The sequence below is a fragment of the Jaculus jaculus genome, chromosome 17, assembly GCF_020740685.1.
Source record: "Jaculus jaculus isolate mJacJac1 chromosome 17, mJacJac1.mat.Y.cur, whole genome shotgun sequence".
In the NCBI taxonomy this organism is placed as follows: Eukaryota; Metazoa; Chordata; class Mammalia; order Rodentia; family Dipodidae; genus Jaculus; species Jaculus jaculus.
The window spans coordinates 3284573-3301944 of record NC_059118.1 but is presented as its reverse complement, the minus strand read 5'-3'; the positions used below and the strand labels follow the sequence as shown (position 1 = coordinate 3301944).

Here is a 17372-nt window from a genome sequence, read left to right as displayed (position 1 = left end):
CTTGCTCTCTGGCTGATGTGACTCCTTCTTTTGGCTTTGTATTGGAATATTGGGATGACTTCCTGCCTAAGCTAGACCCAGTCACAAAAGCCTGTGTGGAAGAGGTGGAAGACCTGCCGGTCACTAATGTGACCTGGGAAAACTGAGGCCAAAGTCCTCAGCTTTGCAAATAAGTACTTTTCCCATTCTGGCTGTCTCCATCATGAGTTTAACATAAGGAAAGGGGTGTTTCAGTGAAGTACTCGGTACATGAACCCCAGCTTGGGTTCAAATCTAGTAAAATGGGCTTGGAAAGCAGTGAGAAACCCCTAAGGTTTTGCACCTTTTTAGAACAGGTGAAGCCAGGCGCGGGGCATGGGGAGGACCCAATGGCGATGGGAGTCTGTTCACGGTGGAACGTTGCGACTTGGCAAAGGCACTCTTGTTTGGAGTGTCACCTCCAGGTCACTCACGCCCGGAGCCTGCCTGAGCTGCTGTGGGGAGGCAGCTGTGGTGGGTGGGGTGGGCCCTCACAGGAGTGATGGCCCACGGGAAGGTGGTTCTCTGTCATTATGGAGCCCTGAAGAAGCCCCTTCCTCTCCTTCCCTCCACCATGTGGGAAGATGGTCGTTCCATTCCTGCCCAAAAAGGTGGCGATTCACCTGCAAACCACTAAGAAACCCTGCCCTGTGGTCTTGCTGGTGGTTTTCTGATGGAGTCACGTGCCTGTCATTTTTCTGTCGAAGGAGATGCCAACGTCCAGATAGCGAGCATCTCAGAGGAGCTGGCCAAGAAGACAGAAGACGCGGCCCGCCAGCAGGAGGAGATCACACACCTGCTGTCGCAGATTGTGGACTTACAGAAGAAGGCAAAGGCCGTAAGGCTCCGGCAGTGTGACTGACGGGCTGGGAGAAGTGGGCGGGCCGTGCAGACCGAGAACAGTTTCCTACTTTGAGAGCGCGCTCAGCTCCTGTGGCAAAGGGCTTAGCAGTTAAAGGATAGCCATCCGGCTGCCCATGTTGACAACGGGCTTATGTATGATCTTGTAGCCTATAAAAAGAAGTCTGTGACTTAGAAGGATCCATGAGGAAGATGCTATAGGTAGAGTTTGGGACTTTAATGTGTGGATCATGGAACTTAGTATTTTTTAAAAAATATTTTATTTATTCATTCATTTATTGGAGAGAGAGACAGAGATAGAATGGCCACGCCAGGGCCTCCAGCCACTGCAAACAAACTCCAGATGCATGTGCCACCTTATGCATGTGGTTTATGTGGGCCCTGGGTAAGTGAACCTGGGTTCTTAGGCTTCTTAGGCAAACACTTTAACCACTAAGCCCCTTTTTTAAAAAAAAAAATTATTTATTGGAGAGAGGGAGAGGGAACTTAGTATTTTTTAACACAGTGTACCAGGTACAGTCTGTAGTACAACTGTGTCTCTCTCAGATCTGAATGAAATAGCAAAAACCAACTGTGTTTCCCATTCTAAGGCCCTTGTTCTAAGGAAAAGATGAAATGCCTCTGAGAAAAACAGGAAAAAGAAAGGAAGAAAGACTGGGATGGCAGGAAGGAAGGTCAGACTTCCAGAGAGCAACCTTTGGAGGTGGGGACGGACTATGGAGAAAAAATATGGATAGAGGAAGGACTTTGCCTTCAAGATGGAGTAAGGACAGCATTTTGCCCCAGGATAAGATGTACCTTTCCTCGTAGAAGGGTGATGACCTCATGACAGATCAGGGAACAAGAGGGAAAAGTCTGCCCATCTTAGTGCCTTCGCAGAAAGCATGACTTGCCTTTGTCATATTTAGTGTGCAGTGGAAAATGAAGAGCTGGTCCAGCATTTGGGTGCTGCCAAGGATGCCCAGCGGCAGCTCACGGCTGAGGTGAGTGTCCTTGCCGTGCGGCTCCGGGCCTCGAGGTCCGGTGCTGGCCTACCCACCTCCCCGGCAGACTGTGGTCATCCCTCTCTCAACCAGCATTTGAGTATTGAATTCGGTATTGGGTTTTTGTTGTTGTTGTTTTGTACTGCTGCTGCCAGTGCTGGTTGTGAGCACTGAAGAGGCAAGTCTCCATGCCAGCTCAGAGCCTGGCACACACATTCCAGCTCCTGATATATATGCAACATAGCATGGGCACATGCAGCTTGAAACTGGGTGTGGCAATCCACGCACATAATCCCAGCACTTGGGCAGCAGGGACGGGAGATTGGCCAGGAGTTTGAGCCAGCTTGAGCTACCAGCCAGGCTGCATAGCAAGAAAACATAGGAAGAAGAAAGGAGGCCGTGGGGAGAAAGATGCTCGCTCTCCACATGTGCTGTGATTTGGACCTGGCTCTGAATCCCCAGTACCCACGACTAGCGGTTACCATCTCCTGACTGGGGCAAGATGCCTGACCAGAAAGCAGGTTCATTTCCGGCTTCTAGTTTCAAGGGGACGTTCCATCGTGGTGGAGGAAGCATGGCAGCCGGCTCAGGTCTTCACACATCAGCAGCAGGGCAGGAGCAGCGACAGTGAGCTGGCTCTGAACACCCAGTGGGGCTGGATGGGTAAACCTCGGGGTCCTCCCCAGGGACACACCTCCTCCAGCAAATGACCCTCGGCCAGAGGGTGGGCATGAGGCTTAGTTACACAAACACACGAGAATACAGGGGGCCGTTTCACATTCAAACGACACCGCCATGTAAAATGCTGGGCACAGTGGTGTACACCCGAGTCCCAGCACTGAGGAGGCAGGTAGTCCCCGGAGTTCTGGGTTCAACAAGAGACCCTGTGTCCAAGAGTAAGGCGGAGAACCATTGAGGAAGACACTTAATACCAGCCTCTGGTTTCCACACACAAGTACATGCAAATACACACATATAAACACACACGCCCACGTGCCACACACCCATGCATATGCAAACAAAGAGGCTGCTTGAGCTACGGCTGTGCCCACCAGCAGTGACTCAGGAGCTCTCTGAGCCTGCCAGCTTGCCCCATGCTGACCGGATCACGGCCTCAGTGAGCTGCTACTTGGCTGCAGGCCCCCAAGGTGGCGGGTTTCTCCACTTGGGGGTTCAGCTAGGCGGTTGTGTCTTTCTGGCTCTCGGGTGGTATGGGCCAGTGGGCGTATGTGCTCGTGGGTGCCCACAGGTCCTGCTGGGACCCTGACCTTCCTCCTCCTCCTCCCCTCCCCCGCCCCGGCCTCCGCAGCTGCGTGAGCTGGAGGACAAGTACGCCGAGTGCATGGAGATGCTGCACGAGGCCCAGGAGGAGCTCAAGAACCTGCGGAACAAGACCGTGCCCAACACCACGTCGCGGCGCTACCACTCGCTCGGCCTGTTTCCCATGGTGAGCCGGGGCTCCCTCCCTGTACCTGGGGTCATGGCATCTGGGCTGGGGGCAGCTCAGAGGCACTTGCCACTGTTCTGATCACTGGTCATGACGTTGCAGTGAGCCTGCCGTTCTGCGGTTTAAACCTGGAACTGGTCCAGGGCGTGGGAGGCCGGCTGGTGGCATCCTCACACCCCAAATCTGTCCTTTCCTGCTCCTGCTGCTGTTAAGAGAGAAATTTGCCAAGAAGTTAATTTAGTTAAATGTTAGGTATACGTGACTTTTCCTGACCATATTCACTGTATGTGCCATTTTAACCTCAGAGTGCATTCTAAATTGTCTTTTGTTTGCTTGCCTTTTTTGTTTTTACCAGGTAGGGTCTCACTCTAGCCCAGGCTGACCTGGAACTCACTCTATTGCACCAGGCTGGCCTCAAACTCATGGTGATCCTCCTACCTCAGCCTCCCAAGTGCTGGGACTAAAGACATATGCCACCACACCCAGTTATTATATATGTGTGTGGATGAGTGTGTGTGTGTGTGTGTGTGTGTGTGTGTGAATGTATGGGTGCACATGTGTTATGGCGCACATGTGGAGGTGAGAGGTTGACCTTGGGATGTTGGTCCTCACCTCCACCTCATTTGATACAGGGTTTCTCTTGTCTGCCACAGCAAACAATAGACAAGCCAGTGTTAAAGCTTCAGGATTCTCCTGACCCTGCAATCTAACCACTGAGCAGTACCCCCAGGCCTTGTTCCAAACTCCTTAAAGGGCCCATACATTCTTTCTGGTTTCTTTTTAATTTTTATGTTTATTAATCCTACTCTTGGTGGCTTTTAAGATCTGAGATCAGGAATCAACTTTGTGCTTTTCTCTGGCATTTTCCCATGTTCTTATTTCTTTAGTCGTGGCCAGACTTGTATAATGTTTGTGACTTGGGTGGAAAGGGGGATGTTCCAGGTTAATCTCCCTGTAGAAGTTGGGCAGCACTGTGGCTGAACCACTTAGCTAGTCATTTCCCCAAAATTTGCATATAAGAAAGTGAGTTTGCTCATTTGCATGCAATATTTGCATACAAGGAAGTGAGCTTGCTCATTTTATCTTCTGTCAGGCAAGCTCCCGGAAGGTCTGGCCACATCTTATTTGTAATTTCCTCCTCTTTAATACTGTGCCAAGCACAGCCCTATGCGTGCTGTAGACACTCATTAGATGCTGCATGTAGTGGATGGGTGACAGGCAGATGGCCTGAGGAACCAACCGATTACCAAGACCTCATGTCCATGCCGGCTTTGTTTCTACACTTTGACAAAACACTAATTCTCTCTGAGAACAGAATAGCTTCTGAGAAAATCCCCCTCCCACCTGCTCTGCATTGCCCTAATTTTCCTGGAAAGTCTGTTTCTATTCAGCCCAGATAGAGAGGACAATGACAGACCAAAGAGATGATGCCACTGAGTCTGGGTTGGGGAACCAATGGGTTTGCTTGGCTCACTTGCAGTACTGCCCCAGTGAGAAGCCCGCCGCCTCGTGAGTGACTTAGGAAAGCTGTATGCTGGAATTCCTTGCACAGCTTGCAGGCAGCTCCTCCAGAGTCTCCTCTTACTGTGTCTAAAACCTAAGAGAGGGGTCCAGATGATTCTTTAAGTGCTGAGTCACCTGAGCCTCCCAAGCTTTCAGTTTCCTTTATGCCAGAACGTTTCCAGCCAGAGGAAACAGCTGTGCAGCACTCCCCTGGGTGAGATACCTTTCCTGGAGGCTAGGTGAATGTTTGCAATGTCCGGTGTCTTCTGAGTGTGGCGTTTTATTGGCTGTCTCCCTTGAGCCTTCCATTTCTGACCCTGTCAGAGTCTTTCTGCCCCTCACAACCCACCTGTCCTTACTGACTGGCATTCATTTCCTAAACCATGATCTCCGTTCTTCTTTGATCTCATACCCCAAAGTCAGGCTAGAATTTCCAGAGGCTGGAGAGATTGCCCAGTGGTTAAGGCTCTTGCCTGAAAAACCTAACAACCCAAGTTCCGTTCCCCGGTATCAGTATAAAGCCAGGGGCACAAAGTGGTACATGTATCTGAAATTTGTTTGCAGTGGCTGGAGGCCCTGGTGTACCCATTCTGTCTCTTATGTCTGTCTGTCTCTCTCTGCTTGCAAATAAATAAATAAATAAATTTAAAAAATTAATTGACATTTAAGAGATCACAGCACAGTCACCTTTCCTAGGGACACATGGTGGTTCAGTGATTCCAGGAAATCCCAGTAAAAGAGCAAGGAGCATTCTGTCCCCCAGCACATCCCACAGCCCGGCACAATGTACTCCAGGCTTCTAGCCTGGCCTGGGTCAGTCTTCAGGCTGCCTGCCTGGCTCTCCCTCCATCCTAGATTCTAATCTGGGCACAGAGCATCCCCATGGCCGTCTTGTTCCTTGAATACCCAGGCTTCACCCGTTGTGTCCCCTGCCCTGGGCCAAACTTGCCTTTGAAAAACAAGCCATTCATAGAACAGTTGATCTGAGCGCACCCATTCACGTCTCTTCTAGAGGGATTCCCAGCTTTCTTGTTTCATGAAAGCTTTGTTTGCCTTTTTTTTGTAGCTGTTGGCAAGCACAGGTTTTGAAGATGTCTTTTTGAAAGTACACTATGTGTTAAAGGTATTTAAAGTAGTGTAAAGATTCCACCGTGTGTGTTTCTGGAACTGAACGCCCAGATCTGCCTCTTGATCCTGCCATTCTAACTGTGGAATAAAAGAGCGAGTGGCAGGTTTTGTTCAACAGTGTTCCCAGTCCTTTTGCCTTTTGGCAGGAGATCTTAATCTGAGATCGGCAGGCAGAATTGTGCAAGCTGGGGTAAACTTATCTCCTATAGTCTCACTAATCCTTAGCTGTATGCAGTAGTTCCTTCCACTAGGAAACCACCGTGCTATTCCTTACCATCCGTTGGAATACCAGTGGTCACTTTTCAGAGTTACAAATGCCCCCCAAATACCATCGATTCTATTATCCCTTCAGAATTACTGTCAAGCCAGGCACGGCTCACATCTTTAATCCCAGCTCTCGGGGTGGTAAGGTAGGCGACTTGCAGGTCAGCATAGGCTAGAGTGAGACTCTGCCTCAAAAAAAAAAAGAAGTTGTCATCATTCTTTAAGCTAAATATATACAGAAATAAATAACTGGTCTTTTGTTATTCTAAGTCTTTAAGAAAAAATTAAATAAATGCTTTTATTTATTCATTTGCAAGCAGAGTAAAAAGAGAAAGAGAGAGAGAGAATGGGTGCTCTAGGGCCCCCAGCTGTTGCAAATGAACTCATGATGCATGTGCCATTTTCTACATCTTGCTTTACATGGGTATTAGGGAATCAAACACAGGTCATTAGGTTTTGTGCAAGCAATTGCCTTAATTGCTGAGCCATTTCTCTGTATGTATGTATGTATGCATGCATGCATATATTGGATTTTGAGGTAGGGTCTCACTCCAGCCCAGGCTAACCTAGAATTTACTAGGTAATTTCAAGGTAGCCTGGAAATATTGACAATCCTCCTACCTCTGCCTTCCAACTGCTAGGATTAAAGGCATGCACCACCAGGCCTGGCTCCAGACTCTTTTTAAGCTATTGACAGCTTCCATAAGTATAGACAAGAAATCATGATAATTCCCATTCTTCCCTCCCATCAAGTCCCCTCCCCCTTCCAATCAGCCTCTCTTCTATTTTGATGTTGTCATCATCAGACACTGCGAAGTCATGATTACCAAAGTCATTTTGTGTCTGGAAGATTGCATTGTAAGCAGTCCTACCCTTCCTTTTGCTCTTACATTCTTTCTGCCACCTCTTCCACAATGGGCCCTGAGCCTTGGGAGGTGTGATAGAGATATCTCACTTAGTGCTGAGCACTTCTCTGTCACTTCTTCTCAGCACTATGGTGCCTTTTGAGTCATCCCAGTGGACACCACCATCTAAAAAGAGAAACTTCTCTGACCAAAAGTGAGAGTGGCATTAATATATGGGTATGAACATTTTAAAAGGCGCCTATAGGGCAGATTGGTGGCATAATATGTATATTTAGCCATGCAATAGCAGATTTATTCCCCCAGGGCTCATGAGCAACCTGGCCACAGGCTTTTGACTGTGTTTTCAGTATCAGGCATGAATTCCCTCCTGTGGAGTGGGCCTCCAGTCCAATTAGAGAGCTGTTGGTTTCCCCCATAACAGACACGCCACTATTGCACTAGTTGACACATTTGACCTGGCTGGCCAATCCTAAGGCTTGCAGAGTTCACTGATGTTTCCACCATTGATGACTTCTCTCTTCCAAAGGGCTGCATGCAGCATAGCTCCTTTCAGCATTCTAACAGCTGGTCTATGGGGAGGAGGCTTCCAGCTCAGCGGCAGCTTGATTTCTCAGTGACCTGCAGCCCAAGCATGTGGAGTCTTTAGCAATAGGGTCTTACATCTTGTCCTAGTGGGCAACCAAGAGCCTTGGCAATGGCCTATAATGTTTTGGGGGCATCAGGGACCTCCCTGGACAACAACTCATTGGAAGGTATCCCACTTCTGGCACTGAAATTTATCTAGTAACAATCTACGGCTTCTGAGTGTGCCATTGTCCAAAAAAGTAGGTTTCCAGGGGCTTATTCATAGCATCTTTTTTTTTAAAATAAATTTTATTTATTTATTTGAAGAGAGGCAGAGGGGTGGGGGAGGGAAAGAGAAAATGGGCATACCAGGGCAATCAGTCATTGCAGACAAACTCCAGATGCATGTACCACCTTGGGCATTTGGTTAATGTGGGTCTTGTGGAATCAAACCTGGGTCCTTTGGCTTTGTAGGCAAGCGCCTTAACCACTAGGCCATCTCTCCAGTCCAACATCTTAAGTTTTGTTTAACCCTCCTCCCACCCTTATTTTACTCAGTGTCCTCCCCGATCTACTTACACCATTCCACCCCCAGTAATCTGCCCCTCTGCTTGAATATCTACAGTATCTTCCCCTCAAGTACTCCCATTCTAATTCTTTTATTCATTTAAGAATATTATTTTGAAGTACTGGAGAGGTGGCTTAGCAGTTAAAGTGCCTGCCTACAAAGCCTAACAACCCAGGTTCAATTCCCCAATACTCATGTAAAGCCAGATGCCCAAAGTGGTGCATGCATCTGGAGTTCATTTGCAATGGCCGGAGTCCCTGACATGCCTGTTCTGTCTCTCTTCTATGCCTGTCTTCTTTCAAATAAATAGATAAATTTATTTTTTATAAAAAGAGAATATTATTTGGGTACAAGACCCACACAGTATTGGGCACGTCCACATTCTGTCATGGATGATGGAGGAGGATGTGAGATCCCCATCCCTCTCTGGGGAGTTAGTGGTAGTTAACTGCTAGGGGACTGGCAGGAGATGTTTTCTGCAATGGTGTAGCCACTGGTAAGCTGCATGTTCTCTGGTAAATAATCCTCCCATGCAAATGCAGACAATCCTGATTAAACTCAGTGAGTCACATCCACACACAAGAAAAAAAAGACACTGAAGTCAAGGAGGGACTCCTTGGGAAGAAGGCGTCAGTGGAAGGGGGACAGAAAGGGCATTCAAAAGAAAGTAATGGAGCTGGGCATGGTAGAGTGGAGATGGAAGGATCGCTGTGAGTTTGAGGCTACCCTGAGACTAGAGTGAGTTCCAGGGTCAGCCTGGACTAGGATGAGACCTTACCTTGAAAAAAAAAAAAAAACTAATGAGAAGATTATGATCAAAATATATAATGTACATATATAAAAATTGTCAGTAAAAATCAAAATGTAAAAATATTGTTTGGGGGCTGGCTCAGTGCGTGTCTATAACCCCAGCGAGTCTACAGCAAGAACAGAGGTGCAGATAGGAGAACCCTGGGGAAGCTCACGGGCCAGCTAGCCTGGTGCATGGAGCGGTGACCAGCGAGAGACCCTGTCTCCAACAAGGTGCACAGCAAGGACTAATACCAGAAAGTCTTCCTGACCTCCGCACGTGCACACCATCAGGAACATCGTTTTGATAAAGGGAGAAAGAACTTCACAGTGGCTATGACTCCAGCCCAGCATGGCTTTGAAATTGGCCATCCACTGTCTCACTTTCCTTAGGGTATGAAGGTCTGTTTGGCAGAGCTCTGATTGTAAAGTCAGTGAGGAGTAAGACCCCCGTGCTGCCTGGCACACCGCAGACTCCCGGGGCAGCCTGTGTCCGTGGGCTAGTGGGCATGGCACCGTGTGGGCCATTCTGTAGCAGGAGAATGGCGCGTCTGTGAGAACTGACCAGTCCTTTAAGAACCGAGCTTCCTGCCTGCTCCTGTCCTCTTTCCACACTCAGCGATGGCTCCTGGCTAGAGCGTGCCAGGGACTCGGACCCTGGAGGCGCCAAGTGCTGCCTGTATGCCCTGACCACATGTGGCCGTGCAGATGAAAAACCGCTTAAATCAAGTAGTCAGGAATTTCGATATTCAGTCACACTGGTCACATTACCAGTGTTCTATATCCCCATGGCAAGTGGCTCTCGTGTTGAACAGGGTGACAGAGGGCAGCCCACCTGCAGGACGTCCTGTTGGTTAGCATGAAGAGTTAGGACCCCACACGAGTACCCTGCCCAGCAAGTGCTTCCCTTACACTCTGCCAGTGGGTGTCTGTCAGGAGCTTCAGGTGGTGGGCTGGAGACGTAGCTCCGTTCGTGGAAGGCCTGCATGCACAAGACCCTGAATTTGAGCCCAAGTCCCAGCATAAAACCAGGCGTGGCAACACACACCAGCAATCCCAGAGCCAGGAAGGTGGAAATAAGAGAATCAGAAATTCAAGGTCAACATTAGCGACATAGCTAATTGTTTTCTATCCTTTTTTTTTTTTTTTTTTTTTTTTTTGAGGGAGTGTCTCACTTTAGTCCAGGCTGACCTGTAATTCACTATGTAGTCTTGGGGTGACCTCAAACTCAAAGCAATCCTTCTACCTCTGCCTCCCGAGTGCTGGGATTAAAAGCAGTCCACCACCACACCCAGCTCCCAGCTACACAGCCAACTTAAGGCTAGCCTGGGCTACATGAAATTATCTCAAAAAGAACAACCTGAGCCCGCTGGGGCGGGGGGTTCTGGAAGGCTGCTCAGATAGTGAGGAGTGGGTTTGTGCACTGAAGAGGCTCATTCCCCTCATTCAGCTGAACTGGGAAGCAAGAAGCCCTCAGGGTCCAGCCTTCCTGTGACCACAAGTTCATGACCTTTCCAGAGAAGGAAACTGTGTATCCTTTGTGTGTGTGTGTGTGTGTGTGTGTGTGGTATATTCATATACACCTCATGTGCTGATGCAGCACCCTCTGACAGCCAGGATAAAACACTGGTGTACCATTCTGTCGCTTATCCACCTGGTTTTTCTTTGAGACAGAGTCTCTCACTGAGTCCTCAGCTTCCCACTCCTAGCCATGGTTCTCTGGCCTCTGCTCTCCGCAGGATTGGGGTTACAGACAGGCGCGGCCATGCCCAGCTATTTATGTGGGTTCTAGAGATTTGAACTCAAGCAGTCTCAGGTCCTCATGCTTATATACAAAGTGCACTTACCTGCAGAACCATCTCTCCAGCCCCAAATGGGGGACTCTTGAGAAAACAAGCAGGGTCTTCTGTGTATGTGTGGATGGGGGGGTCCCACATGTGGGGTCTGCAGAGGAGGAAGTGTAAGGTCCCTCTGGAAACAGCAGTCCTGTGTTTCCTGAGAAATTGGTGACGGTTGGCTGGCCATGGCTAACTGAGGAGAGAGGAGCTCCCGGTGCAGGAGGCCAGGTGAGGACGAGAGCAGAAGCCTAGGGGGGGCTGTGGCCTGGCTCAGGCCATGCATGTAGGACATCTCCCCCGTAGAACCACAGGGTCCTCGTAGAAGGTGGGGAGGTACCTGCTTAGAAGCCAGATTTGGAAGTCTTAGTCTGGCCTTTGTGCCAAAACCCTGGTGTGTGTTGGGGGGGGGGGAGGCGGGGGCAGGGGTGTGAGGGGCTGCAGCAAACTGAACCAGTGGCCTGGGAAGACAATAGCTTTGTGTGCCATCCCTCACCAGGGCCTCTATTTCAGCTATGTGGTTTAACCAAGGGAACATGGGACTTGCTTCAAACACCCAACCTGCCTGGGCATTAGGGGCTGTGCACTTGACCCCACAGGAGCTGCCACGTCCAGAGAGGAAGGGTCTCCCTCGGTGGAGAATGCTCTTGACCCTGTGTTGGGTGTCAGAAAGTCTAAGCGCTTCTGGGCTTCCACGGCTCCCTGGCCACACATCTCATCTTAGGACAGAGCCTTTGTGTGGCCACTGCCTTGATGTGTCTTCTGACTTTCCCCAGGACTCGTTGGCAGCGGAGATCGAGGGGACGATGCGCAAGGAGCTGCAGCTGGAAGAGCCCGAGTCTCCAGACATCACGTACGGCCACAGCGTTTATAGACCTAAGTCTTCATGATCCATTCCCAACCTGTTTGATTAAGAATCTAGGGACTGATTGACGTCAGGCCTTAGACACAGCCAGTCATGGTGGTGGTCCTTGCCAGTCCAGGAGAAGGGAAACGAGAACATAGCTGACATATCCTTCCTCTCCTCTCAAGAGGTTTTCAAGTTACATGGTGAACGTCCAGGAAGGTGGAAAAGAAATGCTATATTTCCCATCTCTCTTCCAAGCTCTGTCATGATGCGCATGTACAACTATCTCTTTCCTTTAGTGGAAAGTATTACTTTAAGACATGTTAATATCTGTTAGGAAAAGGAAAAACCAGCAGTGTAGGCTGGCAAGGGCCCTTCTGTGGTGTGAGGTGGGCTTCCATTTCCTTCCACACACATCGAGGGAGATCAGTCCGTCTCTCCTAACCTCACATCCCAGCCTGGCTTGTGCAGGGTCCAGAAGGCACAACAGCCAAAACTTAAATGGGACTCTCCAAGTAACTAGAGCCCCAGCCACTTCGGGGTATGCATGAAGTCCTTGGAATCTCCAGAGGAAGTGGCCCGTGGGTAAACCCTTTCCTCGTTAAAACACATTAACATTAAAGTGCATTCTCAGCTGGGCGTGTTGGCACATGCCTCTAATTCCAGCACTTGGAAGGCAGAGGTAGGTGGGTCACCATGAGTTTGAGGCCACCCTGAGACTACATAATGAATTTCAGTTCAACCTAAGCTAGAGTAAAATCCTACCTCAAACAAACAAACAAACAAAAAACACCCAAAAAACCAGTGCATTCTCAAGTGGAGTGTGGTGGCTCACACCTGTGGTCCAGCACTCCAGAGACTGAGATAGGAGGATGGCTCCACATTCGAGACCAGCCTTGGCTACAGAGTAAGTTCCAGGTTAGCCTGGGCTAGAGTGAGATCAAAAATCAAGCATAGTTCTCTTAAAAATGGCAGTATGGGAGCTGGAGAGATGGCTTAGCAGTTAAGGTGCTTTCCTGCGAAGCCTAAGGAAGGACCCAGGTTCCACTCTCCAGATTCGACATAAGCCTGTCACACAAAGGTGAGGCAAGCGCAGGGTCGCACATGACCACTAGGTGGCGCAACAAAACTGGAGTTCCGTTGCAGTGGCTGGGGCCCTGGGGCACTAATTCTCTCTCTCTAAAAATCAAATAGATTATCACCTTGTTGTAGACATTTAAGACTGATCTTGAGTCTTACATTTTTAAGTCACACATATTCATTCTACAAGCTTCAATACATTCCTTCCAGCAGAGAACTCTGGCCTTCTGGGGGATATCATGGTATAGATCTGGGAGGGAGAAAATGTGCTACAGGGACACAAGTAACACTTGATGGCTTTCATTCGCAGGCCAGGCTTTAGAGCTATGACAAGCACCGTCATTTCGGCTAGCAGCACCTTTAGGACACAACTGGGCTGCGAGTCAGATTCGGTGGGTGCTGAGTGTCCCAATTCCATGTCGAAAAGGAGGCTCCCGACATCCTAAGAGACATGAAGGTTCTGGACACAGCAGGCTGCTCGGGGACTCCCGGAGGCCGGGGGTTGCTTTGAAGTCGGTCAGGTTTGGTAGGTCTGTCTCTTGCATGAGCCTGCTCACAGGCGTTGCGTTCTTCCCCAGCCACCAGAAACGTGTCTTTGAGACTGTGCGAAACATCAATCAGGTCGTCAAGCAGAGATCACTGACCCCTTCCCCCATGAACATCCCTGGCTCCAACCAGTCCTCGGCCGTGAACTCGCTCCTGTCCAGCTGTGTCAGCACCCCACGGTCCAGCTTCTATGGCAGCGACGTCAGCAACGTGGTCTTTGATAACAAGACCAGCAGCCTCATTCTGGAGACGGAGGCAGCCGACCTGGGGTGAGTGGGCTCCGCATCTTTCCCTTCCTGAGTCAGGGGTGGGGGATTTGACCAACTGAGCCATTCACGCTTAGCAGCCGCCAGGGAATCACCTAGAAACTGTAGCCCTTCCCCTTCTCCACATCCCTTCTTCCCAACGTATTCTTGATATCCTTGAACTGTACCAAACTGATACTCAAAATATATTTTTCGATACAATGTTGAAGGGGATTAATGAGTGTTTTTTCCTGTTAGTATTGTTAATCTATAAAGCAGGTAGGCAAAATAGCACATCTTTAATCCAAGCACTGGGGAGGCAGAGGTAGGAGGAACTCTGCGAGTTTGAGGCCACTCTGAGACTACATAGTGAATTCCAGATCGGTCTGGACTAGAGTGAGACCCTATCTCAAAAAAAGAAAGAAAGAAAGAAAGAAGAAAAAAAAAGTAGACAGTTGTCTTGAACCCCTTTGTAGCTTGGATGCTGGAAAGGGTAAGGAAGACCCAGACTATCAGACTATCTCATTTAATGCCGAGGGTGGGCCTTCCTCAGCGGTAGGCAGTTTTTCTCTACCCCAAATCCCCAGAAAACCTGTCCTTCACAGCCCACCCTGCACCCTGGTCTTTGGCCTTGCTGAAACGGCTCGTTTGGCCCATCTGAGTCATAGTGGTGGTCACTGTACAATCAGAGCGGGTTTTGTTCCGAGTCCAGAACTCAGTCCCTTCCATCCCTGAGGAAAGAGCAGCCCCTCCTGAGCCAGCTGCCCTTCTGGTGGCGGGAAGAAAGCCTTTTCCTAACAGCCCCACAGGGAGATGCTTTGGGAAGGAAGAGAATTTAACTCATAAGCAAATTTTCACTCGACCATGGTGCCACCATCCCCCTAAACAACCAACATTATCAATGTCCTCAATGCCCCAACCAAAAGACATAGTTTTGCAGACTGGGTTAAAAAAAAGCAGGATCCTTCCATTTGTTGCATCCAAGAAACTCACCTTTCGATAAAGGTTATCTTAGGGTGAAAGGTTGGAAAATGGTGTTTCAAGCAAATGGGCCTAGAAAACAAGCAGGGGTTGCTATCCTAATATCTGACAAGGTAGACTTCAGTCCAACATTAGTTAGGAAAGATAAGGAAAGTCACTTTATATTGACTAAAGGCACACTCCAACAGGAGGACATTACAATCCTAAAGATATATGCACCTAACATGGGGGCTCCCAATTTCATCAAACAAACGTTGTTAGAACTAAGGTCACAGATAACACCAAACACAGTGGTAGTGGGTGAGTTCAACACCCCACACTCATCAATTGACAGGTCATCCCTGCAAAAAATAAACAGACATCTGGATTAAATGAGGTCATAGAACAAATGGACCCAACAGATATATATGGGACATTTCATCCAAACTTTTCAGCAGCACATGGAACATTCTCTAAAATATACCAGGAAGTCATTCCTTGATGCCTGAGCATCCTTGGACCATCCCGTGGTCCATTTGGCCCTCGCGCTCCCCAGCGCCCCTGCCGGCCTCCGCATCCTCACCCAGCTTTCTTCCCCAGGAATGATAGCAAGAAGCCGGGCACCCCGGGCACCCCGGGCTCGCACGACCTGGAGACGGCGCTGCGGCGGCTGTCGCTGCGCAGGGAGAACTACCTGTCGGAGAGGAGGTACTTCGAGGAGGAGCAGGAGCGCAAGCTGCGGGAGCTGGCCGAGAAGGGCGAGCTGCACAGCGGCTCGCTCACGCCCACCGAGAGCATCATGTCGGTGGGCACGCACTCCCGCTTCTCCGAGCTCACCGGCTTCTCCGGCATGTCCTTCAGCAGCCGATCCTACCTGCCCGAGAAGCTGCAGATCGTGAAGCCCCTGGAAGGTGACCGCCAGGGGCCCCGGCCCCTCTCTGTCCTCCTCTGCGACTCGCTGTGGGCCCTGATCCATCACCAGGAAGCGGGCCACCTCTGCCATGCCTACTCCTTTTTCTTTCGTGACAGCCACCCCCGCTGCTGGTTTGAGTTCCTCTGAGGCGGCCCCAGTGTCTCCTTCGCGGGAGGGGAGGTGGTGCAGTAGACTTCCCCGGGGAGATGCCCCAAGCCTCCTGGCAGGTCTGGGTCTTTTGCTTCCCGTGCCTTACGAGCCAAGGGCCACGGAGCTCTCTCGCAGGGGCGCTGCTTCCGGTCCCCTTTCACCGTGCATGCGGTGGGAACCCCTCTCCATGGTCGCCCAAGGGCCTGGCAAAGCTACACAAGGCATGCTCTGACCGCTCAGAAAGTGTGCTGCGAAGTAGTGCCAGGCAAACACTGGGTAGTCCCCGCGCCACGGTCACGGGACAGCGTTGTGTTTTCTCATATTCTTCTCACAGAGGGACTGGCTATGCAGGTGCGCTGTGCTGTGGGTCTGCAGTTTGGAGACTAGGAAGGAGGTGGCTCTGGGGACCCGTGAACCGCCCTTTCCAGAGGAGGGTCACATTTTCAGTGCCAGGCCTCCACAAATGATTTAAGTTTATGGGGAAAAAAAAAATCACCCTTCCCCGCTTTCTTACTTTGATTTCCTCTTGGTTGCTTGGGATTATTCAGTGTTTTCCCTAGAGCCCCTCCACCCTGCCACGTGTCCGTCATTCTCAGCTGCCTCGGCCTTCAGTTCCGAAGCCCTCCCCTGAGTTTGCAGTGCTTGGGAGGCTCTGTAAGCTGGCGTTTCTGAGCTTTCGTTATGACCTCTTTGCAGGAACACTTGTGGACTCCTTTACCTACGTGCACCCCCCACCATGATATTTTATTGCCACGGATAGATTACTTATTTAACACGGGTATGTGTATACCCGTGTTCTGTGCCTAAAAGAAGCACAATGATTTTCACCTCAATGCCCCTGTTGTTTGTTCCCTTGGGATCAGAGCTGCCTCTGTTGGGAGAAAACAGGCTGTCAGTTGAGCTTGTGTTTGATAAAGTTCCAAGATGTGCCAAGGTCCCTGTAGTTAACAAAGAAAGAATGGAGGAGGGCTGTTTCCTGTTTTCATAATTATCTTTTAATTGTATAATTGTAGGTTCTTCTTAGAGTTCAGGAAAGGGATGACTCACTCCTTTTTAATTGTTCATTCATTTGTAAGCATGGTGATTGTTTTCTGACCCTGCAATTTTGTCTGTTTTTCTTTCAATAAAATCTTCCATGTCTGCAATTTTATTTTTTGCCTTTCTTTTCTTTTCCCCTTTTGTCTCTCAAAAATCATTGGACTTTATCATCCCCATCTTGTCTGATCTCTGTACTGTGTTTCATTAGACCATCTAAAACTATGTTTTGGGGTTCATTGTCCAAGTACACTGCAGGATGAGATCTTTAAATTTTTATTTTTATTTCTTTTGCCCTTGTGACTTAGATAGCAGTATTCTTATGATAGGTGAATAGAATAAGAGGAAATCCCATTCAGTTTGCAATAAGAATTTTGTCTTAGATACCTTGTTCCCCAGGAAGCTAAATTACTAACATTAAAAAGTCTTATCACTGTGGCCTGTAGCACATCCTCATGATAGAGATAACATTTGGCTCCATTTTGGAGCTCTCAGACTTCTGTTTTAGCTGTTCAAAACACAACCGGTGTGTTCTTTCTTCCTTGCCCTCCACAGTTAGTTTGGTGTCTGTGTGTGTACTTTGGTCAGGTGGGGTACTTACATGGGAGTCTGTATGACTCTTAGCTTCCATGTTTCATAGTCATGGTGTTGAGGAAATTGGCCCTGTTTTCTGAGCCAATTTCCATGTGTGTGACATAGAGCCATAGTTGTCCAAGTCCGTGGTGAGGAGCAAACATGTGTTGTGTGTTTGGCTCCCATGGGTGTTTTCT

General features: G+C 49.2%; 1 protein-coding gene across 12 annotated transcripts in view; it reads left to right on the top strand.

Annotated features, from left to right (window-relative positions):
- The window catches only part of Trak1 (trafficking kinesin protein 1), a 127720-nt gene that overhangs the window by 88062 nt on the left and 22286 nt on the right, over positions 1-17372 (top strand). For 11 of the 12 annotated variants that reach the window (XM_045136710.1, XM_045136702.1, XM_045136705.1 and 8 more), the window contains 6 exons: positions 726-856; positions 1788-1862; positions 3172-3309; positions 11603-11679; positions 13332-13568; positions 15105-15415. In XM_045136710.1, coding sequence (XP_044992645.1) covers positions 726-856; positions 1788-1862; positions 3172-3309; positions 11603-11679; positions 13332-13568; positions 15105-15415 — 969 coding nt within the window. Of the gene's footprint in view, positions 1-725; positions 857-1787; positions 1863-3171; positions 3310-11602; positions 11680-13331; positions 13569-15104; positions 16718-17372 lie in introns of those variants that run through there. The other variant, XM_045136713.1, reaches the window with a different exon arrangement.